The sequence below is a fragment of the Pseudopipra pipra genome, chromosome 30, assembly GCF_036250125.1.
Source record: "Pseudopipra pipra isolate bDixPip1 chromosome 30, bDixPip1.hap1, whole genome shotgun sequence".
NCBI lineage: Eukaryota > Metazoa > Chordata > Aves > Passeriformes > Pipridae > Pseudopipra > Pseudopipra pipra.
This window is the reverse complement of record NC_087578.1, coordinates 192,923-214,222: the sequence shown is the minus strand read 5'-3', so window position 1 is coordinate 214,222 and position 21,300 is coordinate 192,923. Positions and strand designations below refer to the sequence as shown.

At 55.7% G+C, this 21,300-nt stretch overlaps 2 protein-coding genes across 3 annotated transcripts; one reads left to right on the top strand and one right to left on the bottom strand.

Moving 5' to 3' along the window:
- Positions 1-5,445: 5,445 nt before the first annotated feature.
- LOC135404124 (leucine-rich repeat LGI family member 4-like) lies at positions 5,446-13,108 on the top strand. The gene is made up of 9 exons (XM_064638700.1): positions 5,446-5,585; positions 6,372-6,443; positions 6,979-7,050; positions 7,370-7,441; positions 7,787-7,858; positions 8,193-8,365; positions 9,318-9,482; positions 10,330-10,838; positions 11,824-13,108. Exons 1-9 carry the CDS (start codon positions 5,446-5,448, stop codon positions 12,124-12,126), a joined length of 1,578 nt encoding a protein of 525 aa, XP_064494770.1. The 3' UTR covers positions 12,127-13,108.
- Positions 13,049-16,092, bottom strand: LOC135404170 (FXYD domain-containing ion transport regulator 3-like). Of its 2 annotated transcripts, XM_064638797.1 has the most exons (8): positions 15,631-16,088; positions 15,003-15,059; positions 14,703-14,735; positions 14,257-14,280; positions 13,684-13,758; positions 13,469-13,499; positions 13,316-13,359; positions 13,049-13,174 (listed from the first exon to the last, which is right to left on the bottom strand). In XM_064638797.1, the coding sequence occupies exons 2-8, from the start codon at positions 15,040-15,042 to the stop codon at positions 13,155-13,157; spliced, it is 267 nt and encodes an 88-aa protein (XP_064494867.1). In that variant the 5' UTR covers positions 15,043-15,059; positions 15,631-16,088; the 3' UTR covers positions 13,049-13,154. The 2 variants fall into 2 exon arrangements, with proteins under 2 accessions (XP_064494867.1, XP_064494868.1); XM_064638798.1 differs by lacking the exon at positions 14,703-14,735 and having other exon boundaries at positions 15,631-16,092.
- Between the last annotated feature and the right edge of the window lie 5,208 nt (positions 16,093-21,300).

Here is a 21,300-nt window from a genome sequence, read left to right as displayed (position 1 = left end):
AGCTGCTATTGATTTTTTGTTTTTAGCCCAGGGACATGGTTGTCAAGATTTTGAGGGCATGTGCTGCATGAATTTAAGTGATCATTCTGAATCTGTTCATGCTAGCATTCAGAAATTAGAAGCCCTTACTCAACAATTACATGTTCATGATGAATGGAACCTCTTTGGTGATTGGAAATGGGGATGGCCCTGGTTACGAAAAGCGTTAATAGGCTCGTCAATAGTTGGATGTATAATAACATGCATATTGTGTATGATTCCCTGTATACTAACATGTGTACGTTGAATGATAAACACCAGGCTAAATACATTACAATCTCAAGTAGTTCGTTATCACCCTCTTGCTACCATTGATCACGCGGTGGTATGTAAGGGGGTACTTTTGAATTAGATGATCAATGGAGCATAGAGGCGTGAGAACGGAATCATATTAAAATGTGAAACCAGCTAGAGTATGGTACAATGTAACTTATGGCACAAGCTAATTGTAAGGTCCATTGTGCTTTTTAGCAAGTCAGCTTGCTATCCCCTATTATCAGAGCTGAGTTCTTCCTTCGTTTTGCTACATATTGCAAGATAGATACATCTACCCTTGAAACACAATGGTAGAGGTCATACATAGGGGTGAGAAAGATGATGATGGGAGGAAGATGATGTGGGCAGGGGTCGCTCGCCCCTTGCCCTACAAGCAGGGCATGCGCAGACTGTTGCCATGAGGTCATGATTAGGCGGGGTTTGGCTGCCATTCAGGCACCACCTTATACTACGTACTGGCCCTACGTAGTGTAATGTGGAACTGATAAAAATTGGGTGTTGGGACTGCTGAGTCGAGCGATACTCATCCTACCACCGAGACTGTGTTGCTCCGCGGGGACGCCCGCTAAGCACGGGCACCGACCAGCTGCTGCAGATCCTGACAGCCCTGGCCTGTCTGTGTGGGTAAGCACAGGTTATTGATAGGAAGCAACTGAGAGAACAAACTTTTTAATATCCTTTTAATGTTCCTTTAATTCCCCTCTTATGTTTATAGCATTTTTCCTTTAGTTTCCCTTTTTACTAACCAATATCGTGTTATCTATAATATTGTGTTAAGATCCTTATTTTGGTATCCCTTTTCACTAGTTAATACTGTATGAAATGCTGTTCGTAGTATTTGTTTTAATGCCACCCGATAAGGTAGTTATTTTGTATCCTTTTTTAGTTTTTAATTCCTCTTGCTAAGTTTATTACTAGTATTATTATTCTCACTGTAATAAAAGATATTTTGTGTGTTTGAGTATTTTTTGGCACTTGTCTTTATTCCGGACATGTATCCGAACGTACTGCTACACTGTCTGAGAGTGAGCGAATGTGTCTGGGTGTGTCTAAGTGTGTCTGAGCCTGTGGAAGTGTGTTTGCAGTTGTCTGAGCGTGTGCGTGTCTGAGCGTCTCTCAGTGTGTCTGAGTGTGTCTGTCTGAGTGTGTCTGAGTGTGTCTGAGCATATCTGAGTGTATTTGAGTGTGTTTGCAGATGTGTTTGAGTGTGTGAGTGTGTCTGAGTGTTTCTGAGTGTGTCTGAGCGTGTCTGAGCGTGTCTGAGTGTGTGCCAGAGTGTATCTGAGTGTGTCTGGGTGTGCCTGAGTGTGCCTGAGTGTGTCGGAGTGTGTCGGAGTGTGTCTTGGTGTGTGCGAGTGTGCCTGAGCATATATTTATGTGTCTGATTGTTTGTCAGTGTTTGCAGGTGTGTCTGAGTGTATGCAGTTGTGTCTGAGTGTGTCTGTGTCTAAATGTGTCTGGCTTTGTGAGAGTGTGTCTGAGAATATCCGCATGTGTGCGAATGTGTCTGGGTGTGTGCGAGTGTGCCTGAGTGTGCCTGAGTGTGTCTGAGAGTGTGTGAGTGTTTCTGAGCGTGTGAGAGTGTGTCTGAATGTGTGCGAATGTTTCTGAGTGTGTCTGGATGTGTGGGAGTGTGCTTGAGTGTGGCTGAGTGTGTCTGAGTGTGCTCAAGTGTGTCTGAGTGTGTGCGAGTGTGTCTGAGCATCTCTCAGTGTGCCTGAGTGTGTCTGAGCGTGTCTGAGTGTGTCTGGGTGTGTGGGACTGTGCTTGAGTGTGTCTGAGGGCCCCTCCCCCACCCTCAGAGACCTTCCTGCCCCTCCCCCACCCTCAGGGACCCTTATGCCCCTCCCCCACCCTCAGGGGTATTCCTGCCCCTCCCCCACCCTTAGGGAACCTCCTGCCCATCCTCCACATTTGCAGTCCCCTCCTGCCCCTCCCCCACGTACAAGGCCTCTCCCCCACCTCCAAAAACCCCCCTCCCAGGCCCCTCCCCAACCCTCTGAGCTCTTACTGGGCTCTTACTGGTGTTACTGGGAGGGTCCCTGAGCTCTTACTTGTGTTACTGGTGTTACTAGTGTTACTGGGAGGGTCCCTGGGCTCTTACTGGTGTCACTGGTGTTACTGGGAGGGTCCCTGAGCTCTTACTGGTGTTACTGGGAGGTTCCCTGGGCTGTTACTGGTCTTAGTGGTGTTACTGGGAGTGTCCCCGGGCTCTTACTGGTGTTACTGGTGTTACTGGGAGGGTCCCTGAGCTCTAACTGGTATTACTGGGAGGGTCCCTGAGCTCTTACTGGTATTACTGGGAGGGGCTGTATTTCTTGCAAAAGGATTGTAGATGGCAGCAAAACACCGTAAATTGTAACACTGATCAATGGGTGCATTTATGTAAAATATTTCGAGACAAGATGAATATAAAGTTTTGTAATCAACTGGTCATCAGAGCACTTATGGAAGGATTTATCCGCAGTGCGACCCAGTGCTGGCAACAGAGATTTGCTGTTTAACACTGATCAAATCTCAGTGTTAATTCTTTGTTTCACCAGTAACCCCCACTGCTCACCAGTAGCTCCCAGTGACCCTCCCAGTAAACCCCCAGTAAGCCCAGGGCCTCTCCTTACTCCTCAGTGACTCCACCAGCAGCTCCCAGTGATCCCCCACCCCAGTAATACCAGTGTCCCAGTACCTTTCCCAGTAATTTCCAGCATCCCCCAGTTGCCTCCCAGCAACTCTCAGGGCCCCCAGTTGCCTCCCAGTGCTCCCAATAACTTTCCCCAGTCCCCCCTCAGAGCCCTCCAGTCCCTCCCAGTAACCTCCAAGGCCTCTCAGTTACCTTTTCCAGTAGCAACCAGTGTCCCCAGTTGCCCCTAAGCAACTCTGTAGCACCTCCTAGTAACTCTCCAGTGCCCACCAGTAACCTCCAGCATCTCCCAGTTGCCCACAGTAGCTACCATTTTCTCCCCACTGCCCCCCAGTTGTCTCCCAGTAACCTCCAGTGTCTCAGTTGCCTCCTAGTTTCTCCCAGTTCCTCCCCAGCACCTTCCAGTGCTTCCCAGTTGCCTCCTAGTTTCTCCCAGTTCCTCCCCAGCACCTTCCAGTGCTTCCCAGTTGCCTTCAGCACCCACCAGTTGACTTCTGGTTCTTCCCAGTAACTCTCCCAGTAACCTCCAGCTGACTCCCAGTACCACTCCAAGTAACTCCCACATCCCCCCACTTGCCTCCCAGTGCCCCCCAGCACCTCCCAGTTGCTTCCTAGTTTCTCCCAGTCCCCCCTGGGAGCCCCGAAGTCCCTCCCAATGCTCCCAGTAACCTCCAGTCCATCCCACTCCCTACCTGTCTCAGTAACTCCCAGCACCTCCCAGTCCCCCCTCAGAGCCCCCCAGTCCCTCCCAATGCTCCCAGTAACCTCCAGTCCCTCCCAATGCTCCCAGTAACCTCCAGTCCCTCCCCAGTACCACTCCCAGTAACTCCCAGCTGCACCCAGTTACCTCCCAGTGCTCCCAGTTGCCTCCTCCTACCCCCTCAGTCCTCCCTGGGAGCCCCCCAGTCCCTCCCAGTGCTTTTAGTAACCTCCAGTCCCTTCCAGTACCACTCCCAGTAACTCCCAGCACCCACCAGTTGCCTCCCAGTGACTCCCCAGCACCACCAGTTGCCTCCCAGTGACTCCCCAGCACCACCAGTTGCCTCCCAGTGACTCCCCAGCACCACCAGTTGCCTCCCAGTAACTCACAGCACCCTCCAGTTGCCTCCCAGTGCTCCCCGTTGACTCTCAGTGTCTTCCCCTGCCCCCCCCAGTCCCTTCTCAGAGCCCCGTAGTCCCACTCAAGGCTCCCATTAACCTCCAGTTCCTTCCAGTACCTCCCAATACCACCATCAGTAGCACCCAGTCCTTCCCAGTGACTGCCAGTTGCCTCCCCGTGATTTCCCAGCACCCACCAGTTGCCTCCCAGTCCTCCCTCAGAGCCCCCCAGTCCCCCTCAGTGCTCCCAATAACCTCCAGTCCCTCTCCAATACCAGTCCCAGTAACTCCCAGCTCCCCGCAGTTGACTCCCAGTGTCTCGCAGTCCCCCCATAGAGCTGCCCAGTAACCTCCAGTCCCTCCCCGTTGCCTCCACCCAGTCCCTCCCAGCTCCACCCAGTTGCCTCCCAGTGCTCCCAGCTGCCTCCAAGTCCCCCCTGGGAGCCCCCCAGGTCCTCCCAGTGCTCCTAGTCCCCTCCCCCTGCCGCCTGGGAGCCCCCCCAGTCCCTCCCAGTGCTCCCAGTACAAGGCCCCCTCTGTCCCCAGTGGCTCCAGGCCAGGGACCAACAGCGGCCCCTTTGTATTGGGAGGGGGCGTGGCCACCGCTGACTGGGCGTGACCAGACACGGATGGGCGTGTCCATCACTCATAAGCCCCGCCCACCCCGCCCGCCACCGTGAGAGCCGCAGCCGAGCCCGGGGGGCGGGGGGGACCCCGATTTGGGGGGGCTTTTATTGGGGGAGAGGGCGTCGGGGGGGCCGGTGAAGGGGGAGGGCGGAGAGCGGGGGTCAGTCTGGGAGGGGGCAGGTTTTGGGGAGCGAAGGTTTAGGGGGCTTTTAGGGAGGAAGATTTAGGGGGGTTTTAGAGGGGGAGATTTAGGAGGTCTTTTGGGCGGGGTCGGATCGGGGGGGCGGTTTTGGGGGGCAGATTTAGGGGTTTTTTTGCGGGGTGGGTTCGGGGAGGAGTTTTTGGGGGTCAGATTTAGGGGGCTTTTGGGGGGGAAGTTTTAGGGTGGTCTTTTGGGTGGGTCACTTCGAGGGTGGAAGTTTCGGGGGCAGATTTAGGAGGAGGTCTCTTGAGGGGGGGTCACTTCGGGGACGGGAAGTTTCGGGGGCGGGAAGTTTCGGAGGCACTGGGAGGGAAGATTTAGGATTTTTTTGCGGGGGGTCAGTTCGGGGAGGGTAGTTTCGGAGCGCAGTTGTAGGGGGGTCTTTTGGGAGGGCAGTTTCGGAGGGGGCAATTTTGGGGGGGGCCTTTGGCGGGCCAGTTTTGGGCAATCATTTTGGGGGCATCTTTTGGGGGGGGCTATTTGGAGGGGCTCCATGGGGGCGGAGGGGGCCGCGCTGGTGCTGCTGGTGTTGCTGGGGGTGGGGAGGGTCTTTGGGGGGGTCCCGATGTGGGGGGGTGGGTTTGGGGCACCCCTCCGGGGTGGCGGCGGCTGCCCGGGGGGCTGCGAGTGCGACCGGGAGAGCGCCCTGTGCCGAGGGGGGGCCGGGGGGATCCCCCGGGGGCTCCCCCCCCGCCTGGCCACACTGTGAGTGACCCCCCTCCAATTTGGGGACCCCCCACTTTGAGGACCCCCCTTTTATCCCCTCCTCCCTTTGGGACCCCCTCAAATGTGGTGCCCCTCCTGAGTCCCCCCCACGACCCCGCCCTTTAGGGACCCCCCCAGAACCTTCCCGCGACTTGTCCTTGCAGACCCCCCAGAAACTCCCCGGCGACCCCTCCCCTCTTGGGCACCCCCTTCCCCCCTTTTAGGAACCCCCCCCAAAAAAATACTCCTGGGACCCCCCAAAATGACCACCTCCATGGGAAACCCCCTTCCGGGACCTCCCCTTTGACCTCCTGCTTTTTGGGTACCCCATGAACCCCTTCCGTGAGCCCTCAGTGGGGACTCCCACGGACCCCCCAATGAGGCCCCGCCCGTCTTGTGACGTCATCATTCGGAGCCACGCCCCCTGCACGGGATGGGCGGGGCTGGGTCCAGGTTGTGGCTGGTTTAGACCAGTTTAGTACCAGTTTAGGGCTGGCTGGGATGAGTATGGCCCAGTCAGATACTGATTCGGCCCAGTTTAGCTCCAGTTTCTCCCAGTTTAGGACTGACTTGGACCAGTTTAGTGCAGTTTGGTCCCAGTTTCTCCCAGTTTTACCTCAGTTTACCCCAATTTAGCCCAGTTTGACTCCAGTTTGGCCCAAGTTGTTCCTGCTTTCTCTCAGTTCAGCCCAGTTTGACCCCTGTGTCCCCAGTTTATCCCAGTTTGGTCCTCCCAGTCTTCCCCAATGCCTTCCCAGTACCTCCCAGTTCACCCGGTTCCCCCAGGTCACTGGTTCGGTGGCACATCGAGGTCCTGGCCGAGGGCAGCTTCCGCCACACCCCGACCCTGCAGCTGCTGTGAGTGACCCCAATGTCCTCAAAGTGTCCCCAAATGGCCCCAAATGTCACGCCAGTATCCCCAGTCTGTCCCCAACGTGTCCCCAAGTGTTACCTCTGTGTCCCCGAAATGTCTTCAGAGTGTCCCCAAAATGTCTTCAGAGTGTCTGTCCCCAAAGTGTCCCGAAAGTGTCACCAATGGCCCCAAATGGCCCCAAAGTATCACCAAATGTCCCCAAATGTCACCTCAATGTCCCCAGATATCCCCAGGACATCCCCAAGATCCCCTCAGTGTCCCCAGTGTGTCCCCAAAGGGTCTCCAAATGTCCCCAAATGTCTTCAGAGTGTCCCCAAATGTTATCTCAATGTCCCCAAATGTCCCCAAGGTGTTCCCAGGAGTCCCCAAATGGTCCTGAAGTGTTCCTAAAGTGATCCCAAAATGTCCGCATATGTCCCCAAGGTGTTCCCAAGAGTCCTTAAATGGCCCCAAATGTCTCCTCATTGGCCCTGAATAGCCCCAAAGTGTCCTCAGAGTGTCCCTGGGGTGTCCCCACAGGTTGGTCACTGCCGGGAGCTTGGGGACCATCGGGGACGGGGCCTTTGCTGGACTGGTGTTACTGGAGTACCTGTGAGAAGGACTGGAAGGGACTGAGGGGGACTGGGGGGGGATTGGGAGGGCACTGGGAATGGACTGGAAGGGACTGGGGAGGAACTGGAGAGACATCGAGGAGGGACTGGACTGGACTGGGGAGACACTGGAGAGGGACTGGGCTGGACTGGGGAGACACTGGGGAGGGACTAGGGTGGACTGGGATAAACTGGGCTGTGCTGGGAGGAACTGGGGGAACAATGGGGAGGGACTGGGCTGTACTGGGTGGGGGGATACTGAGTTGAACTTGTGTGAACTGGTGAGAACTGGTGCAAACTGGTGTGAACTGGTGCCGCAGGTTCATCGAGGACAACGAGGTCGGGACCATTGAACCCACCGCCCTGCGGGGCCTCCGGGGGCTCCTGTTCCTGTGAGTGATGCTGGGGACACTGGGGGGACATGGGGCACACTGGGGGGGATTGGGGACATTAGGGTGTCCCCAAATATCCCCAGGTGTCCTCATGTCCCCAGATGTCCCCAAATGTCCCCATGTTCCTGTCCCCAGGTGTCCCCATGTTCCTGTCCCTGTGTCCCTGTCCCCATGTCCCCATGTGTCGCCGGGTGTCCCCAGATGCCCCCATTTCCCTGTCCCCAGCTGTCCCCAATGTCCCCAAGTGCCCCCAGGTGTCCCCAAGCCCTCCAAACCCCACAATGTTCTCCCTATGTCCCCCTCAATGTCCCCAATGTCCCCAGTGTTCCCCCAACATCCCCACAGGAGTTTGGCCAACAACCACCTGGAGACGCTGCCTCAGGGGCTCTTCCAGGGGCTGGAGACCCTGAGCCACCTGTGAGTGACACCGTGCGGACACTGGGGACATTGGGGACAGGGAGGGAAACGGGGAGTGTTGGGGACATTGGGGACATTGGGGGATTGGGGGCATTGGAGGACAGGGCATTGGGGACATTGGGGACATTGGGGGAGGTATAGGGACTTTGGGGACATGGGGACATTGGGGGGGATTGGGGACATTGGGGGTTTTGGGGTACATTGGGGACATCAGGGGGACATTGGGGGACTTGGAGGGATTTGGGGGGATTTGGTGACACGTGGGGACATTTAGTGACATTTGGGGACATTTTGGTGACACCTGGTGACACTTTGGTGACACTTGGTGGCTCAGGGACCTGCGGGGGAACCCGTTCCACTGTGATTGTCGCCTGCGGTGGCTCCTGTCGTGGCTGGGGACAGTCCCCTCCTCCCCTGAGACTGCTGGGCGCTGCCGCAGCCCCTCCCCCCACCAAGGGACCCCCCTTGCCCACCTGGACCCCCAGGACTTCCAGTGCCAGCGGGCAGGTGGGAACTGGGAGCACTGGGAGGGACTGAGAAGGGATTGGGAGGAAATTGGCGGGGACTGGGAGGGACTTGGGGGGACTGGGCACCCGAGGCTGGGAGTACAAACACACCTATGGACCCCAATGTCCCTAAAGTATCCCCAGTGTCCCCAGAGTGTCCTTGAGGTGCCCCAAGAGCCTCCAAAGTGTCCCCAAGGAACCAGAGTGTCCCCTTGGTGTCCCCAGAGGTGGCAGCAAAGTATCCCCAAAGTGTCCCCCAAAGGTCTCCATAGTGTCCCTGAGGGTGTCCCTGAGATGTCCTCATGTCCTTGGAATGTCCATGGGATGTCCCCACATCCCTGGAGATGTCTCTGGGGTGTCCCCATGGTGTCCCCATGTCCCTGGGCATGTCTCTGGGGTGTCCTCATGGTGTCCCTGTGTCCCTGGGGGGTGGCATGGGGCTCATCCTCCGGGGTGTCCCCATGTCCTCAGGAGTGTTCCAAGGCTGTCCCCATGTCCCTGGGGATGGCAGGGGGTGTCCCCAGTGTGTCCCCATGCCCCCAGAGCTGTGCCTAGGCTGTCCCCACGATGTCCCCATGCTGCCCCCACAGTGTCCCCGTGTCCTGAGCGCTGCCTGTTCCAGTCCCTGCCCTTCTCATCTCTGGGGGCCAATTCCTTCACGTGGGAGGGGCACTGGGGGTGGCATTGGGCTGTCTCCATGGTGTCCCCATGTCCCTGCGATGTACCTGGGATGTCTCCATGTTCCTTTAGGTGTCCCCAGGATGTCCTCATGTCCTGTGTCCTTGGGGTTGTCCCCATATCCCCAGGGGTGACAGTGGGGTGTTTCTGGGGTGTCCCCAGGGTGTCCCCATGTCCCTGGGGTGGCAGTGGGGTATCCCCAGGATGTTCCCATTTCCCTGGGGGTGGCATTGGGCTGTCCCCATGGTGTCCCCATAATGTCCCTGTGTTCCCAGAGCTCCGGCCATTCCAGTCCCTGCCCTTCTCATCCCTGGGGGCCGAGTCTTTCACGCTAGGGGGGCACCAGGGGGTGGCCCTGGCCCAGCCCTTTGCCGGTGCCTGCGCCCTCCTGGAGTGGGACCAACTGGCTGGGAGGTTCCGGGCCCCCACCATCATCAACAGTGAGTCTGGGGGGACCCAAAACCCACCCTGGGTGGGGTGATCCCAAAAACAGCCAAGGGGGGCCCAAAAATGGGGTGAGGAACCTCAAAAATGGAGTAACGGACCACAAAAATGGGGTGAGGGACCTGAAAAATGGGGTGAGGGATGTAAAAAATGGGTTGAGAGACCTCAAAAATGGGCTGGAGGAGACCAAAACCACCACCCCAACCCCAGTGTCCCCAGTGTCCCCACAGCCCAGTCCCCACCACCCCAACCCCAATGTCCTCAGTGTCCCCATAGAGACATCCCCACAGAGACATCCCCACCACCTCAATGTTCCCAGTGTCCCCAATGTCCCCAATGTCCCCAACGTTCCCAGTGTCCCCAGTGTCCCCAATGTTCCCAGTGTCCCCAACATCCCCAATGTTTTCAACCCCTTGCCCCCACCCCTCCCCCTTTAACCCCACCGTCCTCACTGTCCCCCCAGGCTCCTCCTCAGTGGCCTGTCACCCACTGGTGGGTCTCTCCTGGTGGTGGTGGCCCAGCTTGGGGACAGCTCCTGTCCCTGTAGAGACGTCTCCACCACCCCAACATCCACAGTGTCCCCAATGTGCCCAATGTCCCCATAGCCTTGTCCCCATCATCCCAATGTCCCCATAGCCCTGTCACCACCACCCCAATGTCCTCGTGTTCCCAACATCCCCAATGTCCCCGCAGAGACCTCAATGTCTCCAATGTCCCATAGAGATGTCTCCAATGTTCTCAACATCCCCAAAATCCCCAGTGTCCCCAGTGCCTTGTCCCCACCACCCCAACATCCCCAACCCCTTACTCCCCGTAACCTCACTGTCCCCATTGTCCCCACAGGCTCCTCCCCAGTGGCCTGCCACCCGCTGCCCCTTGGTGGGTCCCTCTTGGTGGTGGTGGCCCAGCTCCGGGGTGGTTCCTGGGTCTGGCGCCGCTCTGGTGGCCCCGGGGCCACCTTTGTTCGCCACCAGAGCCTCGGAGCGGGGCGGCTGCGTCGCCCCCACGCCGTGGCCACCGCCCGTCTCGGGGGCCACCTGTACCTGGGCGTGGCCGACAGCTCCAAGGGTGGCACCAGCACCGTGTTCCGGTGGGGTGGGCGCGGCTTCTACCCCCACCAGACCCTCCGGGCGTGGCACCGCGACACCCACCTGGAATTCCTGGAGCTGGGCGGGCGCCCAGCACTCGTGGTGTGTTCAGGGGCCAGGAGACCCCTCGTGTACCGGTGGAGCGGGGGGGTCTTCACCCCCCACACTGACATCCCCCACGTACCCGACGTGTACGCGGCGAAGCACTTCCGGCTGAGGGGACACGTATTCCTGTGCCTCACACGGTTCCTGGGGGACGCCAAGGTGGGGGGGGTCGGGAGAGTGGGCAGGGGTGGGCAGGGGTCATGGAGGGTTACCAGGGTCATGGAGGATATCAGGGTTGTGTGGTTATGGGGGGCCATCAGAATCATGTGGTCATGGGGGTCATCAGGGGTCCATGGGGGTCCAGCAACATCATGAGGCCATGGGGGATACCAGGAGTCATGTGGCTATGGGGGATCAACAAAGTCATATGGTCATGGGGGGCCACCACTGTCATGAGAGTCATCAGAGTCATGCGGGTCCAGCATCATCATGGGTCTGTTGGGGTCCAACACCATTACGTGGTTATGGGGAACCATCAAAGTTGTAGGTCTGTGGGTCATCAGGGTCATGGGGGTCATCAGGGACCCATGGGGGGCCAGCAAGGTCGTGGGGTCATGGGGGATACCAGAGTTGTGTGGTTATGGGAAGTTATCGGGGTTGGGTAGTCATGGGGTCAGCAGGAGTCCATGGAGGTCCACCTGGCTCATGTGGTTGTAGGGGTACATCAGGGTCATGGGGCTATAGGGGGTCACCAGGCTCATGTGACTGTGTGGGTACATCAGGGTCATGGGGCTATGGGGGTCACCAGGGTCATGTTGTTATGGGGATCCACTGAGATCATGGGTCTGTGGGCATCCATCACCATCGTGTGGTCATGGGGTGCCACAACGTCTTCTCCATGACCCCACCACCCATCCCATGACCCCACCACCCATCCCACAATCTCATCACCCTTCCCAATCCATCCCATGATCCCACCACCCTTCCCATGATCCCACCACCCAACCCAAGCCATTCCATGACTCCACCACCCAACACAACACAATAAAACCCAACACAACTCAATGCACCCCATGATTGCACCACCCTTCCCAATCCATCCCATGATCCCATCACCCATCTGATCATCCCACCACCCAACCCAACCCAACCCATGATCCTACCTCCCACCCCACCCACCTCCCACCGCTGTCCCCCTTTCCAGGTGATGCGCTGGGAGGGCTCCATGTTCCGGGAGATCCAGCAGGTCCCGGCTCGGGGGTCGATGATCTTCCAGCCACTGACCTTGAGTGGCCACCGCTACGTCCTGCTGGGCAATGACTTTGCCCTGAGCCGCGTGTTCCGCCTGGGCCCCGAGGGGCACCTGGAGCCCACCCAGGAGCTGCTGGTGCCCACCCCCCGCGCCTTTGTCCCTGTCACCATTGGCCAATGGCACTTCCTTGTGGCCTCTAGCTTCAAAGGGGCCACCCAGATCTACCAGCACATGACCATAGACCTCGAGGCATGAGAGGACATGGGGACATCAACCATCATGTCACCATGGACTGATCACTTGAGGGATGGGGGGACACCATGTGACCATGGACCTGGTCACCTGAGGGACATGGGGACATCATCCCCCTCACCATCATGGACCTGGTGCCACCATCCCCCTGATGACCCCATTGGCCTCGTGTTCCCTCCTGGTGTCATCACTGCCCTGATGTCCCCAAGGCCACCACCTCACCTTGTCCCCTCCTTTTGACACCACTGCCACAATATCCCCAAGGCCACCATCAGCCTGATGTCACCACTGAACTTGTGTCACTTCCTGCTATCACCATGGCCCTGATGTCCCCTGTCCCCTCCTGGTGCCACCACCAACTCCAAAGCCACCTTCAACCTGATGTCACCATTGGCCCAATTTCATCTTTTGGTGCCACCAATGCCCTGATGTCCCCAAGGCCGCCGTAACCACAGTATCACCACTGGCACAATGTCCCCTCCTGGTGCCACCACCAACCCTATGTCCCCAAGGCCATTGTCCCCGCAGTGTCACCATTGGCCTTGTGTTCCCTCCATGTGCCACCCTCAACCCTGTGTCCCCAAGGCTCCTGTCACCACAATGTCACCATTGGCCTTGTGTTCCCTTCATGTGCCATCCCCAACCCGATGTCCCCAAGGCCACTGTCACTGCAATGTCACCATTGGCCTTGTGTCCCCTCCATGTGCCACCCACCGTCCCCAAAGCCACCATCAAGCTGATGTCCTCTTCTGGTGCCACCATCCCCCTGATGTCCCTGAGGCCACTATCTACCCATGTCACCTGGTCCCCTCCACGTGCCACCCCCCCAGCACTGTCCCCTGTCCCCCCTGATGTCCGCCAAGTGCCACCACCCCCCAAGAACCAAATTACCTCTTTTTTTTTTAACCTTTTTTATTAATTTTCCCCATTTGTTGGGCTGTTTTTGGGGGGTTCCACCCCAAAATAAACCCGTCCCTCCCCCCTCCATGTGTTGCTGCACTTGGGGACACTCGGGGACACTTGGGGACACCTCAGCACGTGCTGACGGCTCCTGTGAAGAGAGGGGGGATTAGGGGGGTCCCCATTGTCCCTAAGGTCCCCCAGATGTCCCGAAGTCCCCCCCTTTGTCCCCAGTGCCCTCCCCTTGTCCCCAAGTACCCCAGATGACCCCAAGGGGGGAGAGGACACTCACCTGTCCCAACCAGGTGTGACATCTCAGGGGGGTGTCGTTGGTGGCTGTGGGGGGTGGGCAGGGTCAGGGACACCTCTGTGTCCCCAATGTCCCCTTGTCCCCCCAATGTCCCCCCATCCTCCCAATGTCCCCCCCAGTGTTCCCCTGTCCCACCTGGCCTTGCTCCGGCACTTGCACTTCCCACCTGTCAGGGGACACAACAGGTGACACAAAGAAAGTGACACAGGGACCCCCCGGGTGACATTAGGGACCCCCAGGAGGCATTGGGGACCCCCCAGGTGACACAAACACTGCGCAGGTAACATTGCTGCCCCCCCCCCCGCCAGGTGAAACTGGGGACATCCCCAGTTGGCACATGTGACACTCACTGAGCAGGACGATGAAGCCCAGGACACACAGGAAGGCGGCCACGCCCAACCCGGCCACACGCAGGTGATGCCAGTCTGGAGGGACACACCTGTCACACCTGGGACACAGCTGGGGACACACCTGGGGACAGCTGGGGACACACCTAGGAAACACCTCGGGAAACACCTGGGGACACATCTGGGACACGCCTGAGGACACGCCTTCGGACAAGCCTGGGACACACCTGGGGACACACCTGGGGATTCACCGGGGACACACCTGGGGACACAATGGGGGACACACCTGGAACACACCTGGGGACACACCGGGGGACACACCTGGGGATTCACCGGGGACACACCTGGGGACACAATGGGGGACACACCTGGAACACACCTGGGACACACCGGGGGACACACCTGGGGATTCACCGGGGACACACCTGGGGACACAATGGGGAACACACCTGGGACACGCCTGGGACACGCCTGGGGATATCTCCATTTGCCCCCTACCCCTCCCAGTCCCCCCAAACTGGTCCTTCCCAATTCCCTCCCAGTTCCCCCAGTCCCCCCAAACTGGTCCCCACTCACCGTACTGGAAGGGATTGTTGGCATCTGTGGGGAGGGGAAGAGTCAGAGGGACCAGTATGGACTTCCCCACCCCAGTATAAACCAGTGTAGGCACTCCCATCCCAGTATAACCCAGTATGGACCCATTATGGACCCTCCCATCTCAGTATAAACCATTATGGGCTCCCCTCAACCCAGTATGAGCCTCCCATACCGGTACAAACCAGTATGAGCCCTCATCCCAGTATAAACCAGTATGGATCCCTCACATCCCAGCATAACCTAGTATGGCCCCCTCATACCAGTATGGACCTCCCCATACCACTATAAACCAGTATGGCCCCCCATCCCAGTATGGACCACACCCCCACTCCCAGTATGACCCTCTCCATTCCCAGTATGACCCCACCCCACTCCCAGTACAGCCCCCCCCTCCCAGTTGGTCCCAGTTTGACCCAGTCACTCACCAGGGTGGGAGTTCCCTCTTGCCATGGACAGAACTGGGATGGGGAGGGGAACCAGTTTGGGGGGATCAGTGGTACCAGTTCCTCCCAGTTCCAAATAAACCCAGTTCCCCACCTGGTTACTCCCAGTACCTCGCAGTCCTCCCCAGTTCCCTCCCAGTTGCTCCCAGTCCCTACCCAGTCCTCCCGCAGTACCTCCCAGTTCCCTCCCAGTATATATATCCCAGTTCCTCCTCAAATGCTCCCAGTCCCCTCCAGTTCCCCCCAGTTCTCCCCCAGTCTCCCCCAGTCTCCCCCCAGTACCTCCCAGTAGCACCAGCACCCTCAGGCTTTCCCGCTCCATCTCGTGATTTTTGACCCCTGGGGAGGAGGGGAAGATTCCAGGGGTTCCCGAAAAACCGGGAATGGGGGGGGAGGGGGCGCCCCCCCCGGGAATCCCGGGCGTCCGGGTGGGGGAGGGGCAGGTGAGTCACTGGGATTCCTGAGCAGGGCGGGACTGGGAGGGGCGGGGGGTTACTGGGGGGATTGGAAGGAACTGTGAGGGAGTGGGGGGGACTGGGAGGGAATTGGGGGGCACTGGGTTACTGGGGGGATTGGAAGGAACTGTGAGGGAGTGGGGGGGGACTGGGAGGGAATTGAGGGGCACTGAGTTACTGGGAGCCCAATTTACGGGGGACTTGGAACAACTGGATGGACTAGGAGGGGACCCGAGGGAGAGTGGGAGCCACTGGGGGGCACTGGGAGGGACTGGGGGGAACTGGAAGTGGATTAGGAGCAACTGCAGGGGGACTGGAAGAGACTGGGGGGGACTGGAGGGTAACTGGGAGGGACTGGGAGGTAAGTGGGACAGGCTGTAGGGAACCAGGGGTTAAATGGGAGGGACTGGAGGGTAACTGAGGAGGTCTGAGGAGGGACTGGGGGCATCACTCACCTTCCCAGAGCAGCCACAGGTAAAACTGGGGGGTGAAACCTGGGGGGCGAAACCTGGGGGGCGTGACCACGGCTGAGGGGCGTGGTCTCTGTTAAAGGGGAGTGGCCAATGCTGAGGGGGCGTGGTCACGGCTGGCGGACTGGAAGGGACTGTGGCAGCAACTGGGGTGTGTCAGGGGTGACAGCGGGTCTGTCAGCACCTTGGCACATACTGACGAAGCAATAGATGTTGACCAGATCAAAGTATCCCCCTGAGATGGACTGAAAGAGAGGACTGAAAATGGAGGCCCTGATCCTGACAACATACTGATGCATCCTGAAGAAGCTGTCCTGTGGGAACAGAGAACACTGTCTCATGAAAACAGGAGCACTGTCTCATGAGAACAAGGACCTGTTTTGAACGAGAGTGGTTGGGAAAAACATCAACATGAGAGAAAAATAAGAGCAGATGCTCAGGACTGTTGTGGGAAAGTACTGGGCTGTTTTGAGAAAGAGCAAAGTTGTTGTGAGAAAGTAGAGGTTAGAAAATGCACCTATTAGCTGTAAGAATTCTGGTGTGAAAGTTTGAACTGTCCTATCCGTGTGCATTACGTGTGTTCAAAAACTGTACTTAAGGGGCTGCACAGCAGCCCCGGCGTCCCTGCTTTTTCCTTGGAATAAACTTTGCTGGAACCTTTTTTCGTGTCGCTTTGGCCGTTCCGACATTATCAGCGACAGGGGTGGACTCAGATGGACACTGGGTCATACTGGGAGTGATACTGGGAGGGACTGGAGGACACTGAGAACGCTGAGGGGGGCACTGGGGAGGGCCGGGACATACTGGAGTTCATACTGGGACATACTGGAGGTGATACTGGTATGGACCGGGACATACTGGGGGACACTATGGGAGACACTGGGGGAACTGGGACATACTGGCGGACGCTGGGAATGCCGTGAATGATACTGGGACAGACTGGGACGTACTGGGGCACACTGGGAGTGCTGGGGAGGACACTGGGGGAATGGGGAGGGACTGGGGGGGACACTGGGGAGGGCTGGGGGACACTGGGACATGCTAGGAATGACACTGGGATGGAATGGGACATACTGGGAGACCCTGGGGGTCACCTGGGTGGACGGAGGGATGGGGGAAACTGAGTTGGACTGGAGAGGAGGGACTGGGGGAGACTGGAAGGGACTGAGGGGAACCGGGCTGTACTGGGAGGGCCTGAGTATGAACTGGGCGGTACTGGGGATGAACTGGACTATATTGGGCGGGACTGGGACTGAACTGGGCTATACTGGGAGGGCCTGGGAATGAACTGGTCTGTACTGTGAGGGTCTGCAAAGGTAACCCGAGCTGTTTTCCCCTCTAGCGCCTCCCATTGGTCGCAGTGCCCGCCCGTCAAAACTCGCAGCCAATCCGCGTCCGAGAAGGGGGAGTTGGGGAGGGGCCTGGAGCCAGAGCCACTTTAGTCCCTTCCGAGACTACAACTCCCGTCATGCACCGCGGCCACATAGAGCGCTATTTATAGCCGGGACTACAACTCCCATCACCCCCCGCGGCCCCACGGAGCCCCATTGTAGCGGAGTTTGCAGCCCCCCAAGTGCCCCCAGACCCTCAAGTGCCCCAAAATTCCCTCCCCTGACCCTCCTCAAGTGCCCCTCTAGACGCCCAAGCGTCCTCCAAGTGCTTCCCTGGACCCCAAACTGTCCCAGAAGTGCCACCCAGCACCCCTAAGTGCCTCCCCAGTGCCCACCTGGACACCCAAATTCCCTCCTCTGACCCCCAAGTGCCCCATAAGTGCCCCATAATGCCTCATCGGATCCCTAAATTCCCTCTCTGACCCCCAAGTGCCCCCTTGGACCCCCAAGTCCTCGGAGGACAGACCTCATAGGAAAGGGAGGCTCTGGGGGATCACTAAAGGGGGCTTGTGGGGGCTCTGGGGGCCAGAGGGAGGGTTGTGTTGGGGGCCTGGAGGGGGCTTTGGGAATTTTAGGTGGAACTCAGGGAGTTTTGATTGAAATCAGGGAGATTTCGGTGAGATTGGGGGGGGAGAAATTAAGGGATTTGGGGATTGAATTAATGGATTTTGGGGGATAGCTTGGGGATTTGGGGTGGAATTAAAGGCACTTGAGGTGAAATCGGAGATTTGAGGTGAAATTATGGAAATTTTAGGTTGGATTAAGGGAATTTTGACTGGAATTAAGGAGATTTGGGGTGAAATTGGGGATTTTTATGAGATTATGGAGATTTTAGGTGGGATTAAGGGGATTTTGACTGGAATTAAAGGGATTTGGGGTGAAATCAGGAGGATTTTGATGAAATTATGGGGATTTCAGGTGGAGCTAAGGCAACTTTGAGTAGAACCATTGTGATATGAGATGAAAATCAGGAGATTTGCAGTGAAATTAGGGGTATTCAGGTGGAATTAAAGGAATTTTGTGTGAAATTAAGGCAATTTTTGGTGGAATCTGGGGGATTTGGGGTGAAATTATGGGGATTGTAGGAGGGATTAAGGGAATTTTGGGTTGAATTAAGGGATTTGGGGTGAAATTAGGGATATTTTAGGTGAAATTAAGGGAATTTTAAGTGGCATTAAGGGCATTTGTGGTGATATTGGGGGGATTTTGGATGGAATTAGGAGAATCTTGGGTGGAATTAAGTGGATTTGGGGTGAAATTAGGAGTTTTTTATGATTTTGGAGGATTTTAGGTGGAGTTCAGGGACTTTTGAGGTGAATTGAGTTGATTTGTGGTGAAATTGGGGATTTGGGGTGAAATTGGGGGGTGGGCTGTTTTAAGGGGGTGTTGTGTGAAATTAAGGGGATTTTTGATGAAATCTTGTGGATCTGGGGTGAAATCAGTGGGACTTCAGGTGAAACTGTGGGGATTTTAGAAGGGTCTAAGGGAATTTTGGGTACAGTTAAAGAATTTGGGGTGACATTAGGGGGATTTTAGGTGAAATTAAGGGGATTTGGGGTGGAATTAAGGGAATTCCCGTGAGATTGAGGGGTTAGTTGGAATTATGGGATTTTGGGGTTGAATTAAGAGATTTGGGGTGATATTTGGGGGATTTTAGGTGGAATTAAGGGGATCTTCAGTGGAATTATGTAGAGGATTGGCTAGCAGGACAAGGACATATGGATATGGCTAAAGCTATGGACGAGCTGTTAGAGTATAGAACACAGTTTGTCTAGGCCGATGAGAAAATCTGAGATAGCAAGGCCATGGCAAGGCTACAGTGTCCTTGTACATGCTAGTTGGCTGGTAAACAGGAGGTTGTGATTAGCAAAACAAAAGCAACTGAGAGCCACCTGTGTCAACAAAAGAAGGGAGTAAAGGCGGAATCAACATTTAAGCAAGAACCAATAATGAGCTTAGCTTTGCAATATGTATGAGCTAATTATAAAGCATATATTAAGCTCTTAGCAGTGATCAATAAACGAAGCTTGCTGATTCTCATATTGAGCGTCTCTCTCTTCCCTCGTCATGACAGAATTAAGAGGATTTAGGATGAAATCAGGGATTTGGGGAGAAATGAGGGGAATTTTACGTGGAACTAAGGGAATTTTGAGTGGAATTAAGGGGCTTGGGGGTGAAATTAGGGGGATTTTTAGTGATATTTAGCAAAGTTTGCCTTGACTCACAAATGAGGGGAGGAATTGGGTTCTAAGATACCCCCAAGCAAGGTTAAGGCCCAAATGAGGTCAGATGTTGGATTCCAAAAGGATAATCCAACTTCATTTTCTAAAACCAAAAGAGAGGAGAGAAAGAAAGAAAAGTAGGAGAAGCCAAGACAAATTATTGGAAGCACAAAAAAGGGATGGGAAAGGAGGATGAAAGAGGGAGGGTCCAGGGTGGGCCCCTGAGCTCCTAACCTGCTGTGGGGTGCTGGGAGGTGGGGGGCAGCTCCTGACCTGTGTCCCTTGATGCCTCAGAGCTTTTGGGGGTTTTTTTAGCTTTTGTAGATTTTAGAAGCAGCTGTGTAGTGAATGTAGATTTTAATGTAGCTGTATTATATCCCTTACCCTTAACATAGTACTTACACATCCCCAACTCTCTTACCCCATTCCGGATCAATCCCTCTAAATTCCCTCAGCGTGTTTAGTCTTCTTGTCAAGGTAGAACTGGAGAAAAACAACCAAAGGCCTGGACCAGAAGATATCACACAGACACAGCGACCTTCGAGCCCAGAACTCTGCAGGAACTCCAAGAACTGTGTGTGCTGCAAAGAAGGGGTCCCAAAGACCCCAAACCCAATTCCCAAAGGGGCGTGTCAGGGGGCAGAAGCGGGGGTGGACAAATCTGGGATTGGATGGACCTTATTATAAAATCATAGAACCACTGTCTAGAGTCGTGTGTCAGGTGCATTCCCTGGGCCTCAGGCCCGAGATTAAAGGACTGTGCTGGTTTAAAGGTAAACCAGCAGGGGAAATGAACCCAACTCAAGAGAGATTATAAATCAGAATAACAATTTAATAAAAATAATACAATGAATACAATTACACAGACAAACAATTGGTTTTAGCTCACAAAACCCCAGATGTATAACCCGGCACCATGGGGCATGAAGAGGATGTTGTTCGTTGGCTCCTGTGCTGAGCCCCACGTGGTTCTCCAAGTCCAAAAGTAAAAGGAGAGGAGAAAAACGGTGGCGTATTGAGGCACGGACTCAGGGGGGTGTAGCTGAGACAAGTTTATTGGAGTAGCAGCCCTCCTTTTATAACCCAACACCAATAGATAATCATACCTAATAAGGTAAAATCTGTGACTGCAGCATTTGATTGGCTGCTACCTGTCATGGCAGTTGAAACAGCGGTGGCAGTTGAAATAGGAGTTGAAATGGCATTTTTAGGAGTTGCAGCTCACCCCTGTAATGAGCCACTTCTGCAAAGGTAAGGTTCTCTGCAAAGGTACGGTTTTTTCTAGGCCCTATTTCCCACAAAAAAACTGTTGGTGCGAGTGATGGTGGCAGTCTGGTTGAGAGTGGTGGTCTCAGTCTGGTTGAGAGTGGTGGTCTCAGTCTGGTTGAGTGGTGGTTACAGTCCGGTCAAGGTTCTGGTCCTTCTCTGGATCCCATGAGTAGTACTAGAAGTCCCAAGACCCCAAGATTATATATCCTCAGGTTCAGGCAGGAATGCCCAGTACCTCCCTCAGGTCAGGGAGTTCCACAATGGGTGTGAGGACAGGAGCATCCTCCTATCTCACAGGCCTCTTAACACCCAATTTATAGCCTGAGGGGTCAGGTGTGCTCTGGGCAGCTGCTGCAAATGGTCTATTGTTAACAGTTCCTGGGAAATGGCATAGAGGATGTAGAATACACAGTTTTGGGTTACACCCACACAGTAATGAGCTGGTCCCAGCTGTTCTAACTAGGACAAGGACCTACTCTCTTTATCTTATCTCCTACACTCAATTGACCTGGAGTCTTTTTCTCCACGGTCTTTTAGGCAACAGTTTGGTGTCTGAAAGGTGGAAATTGAAATCCAGCACCCTGGAACACCTGGGACTCTGGATTGGGAAATTTTATCCTGCAGAAAATTCTTCTTCTGCCAGCACATTTTGGAGAATTCCCGCAGTGATCTTGAGAAGCCCCAGCTTCTAACAATCAAGGGTGAGATAAAAGAGCAGGTCTTTGGGTAATTTTGCTAGCAATTATAAAGTGGGGTTTTCTCTGGAAATTGGA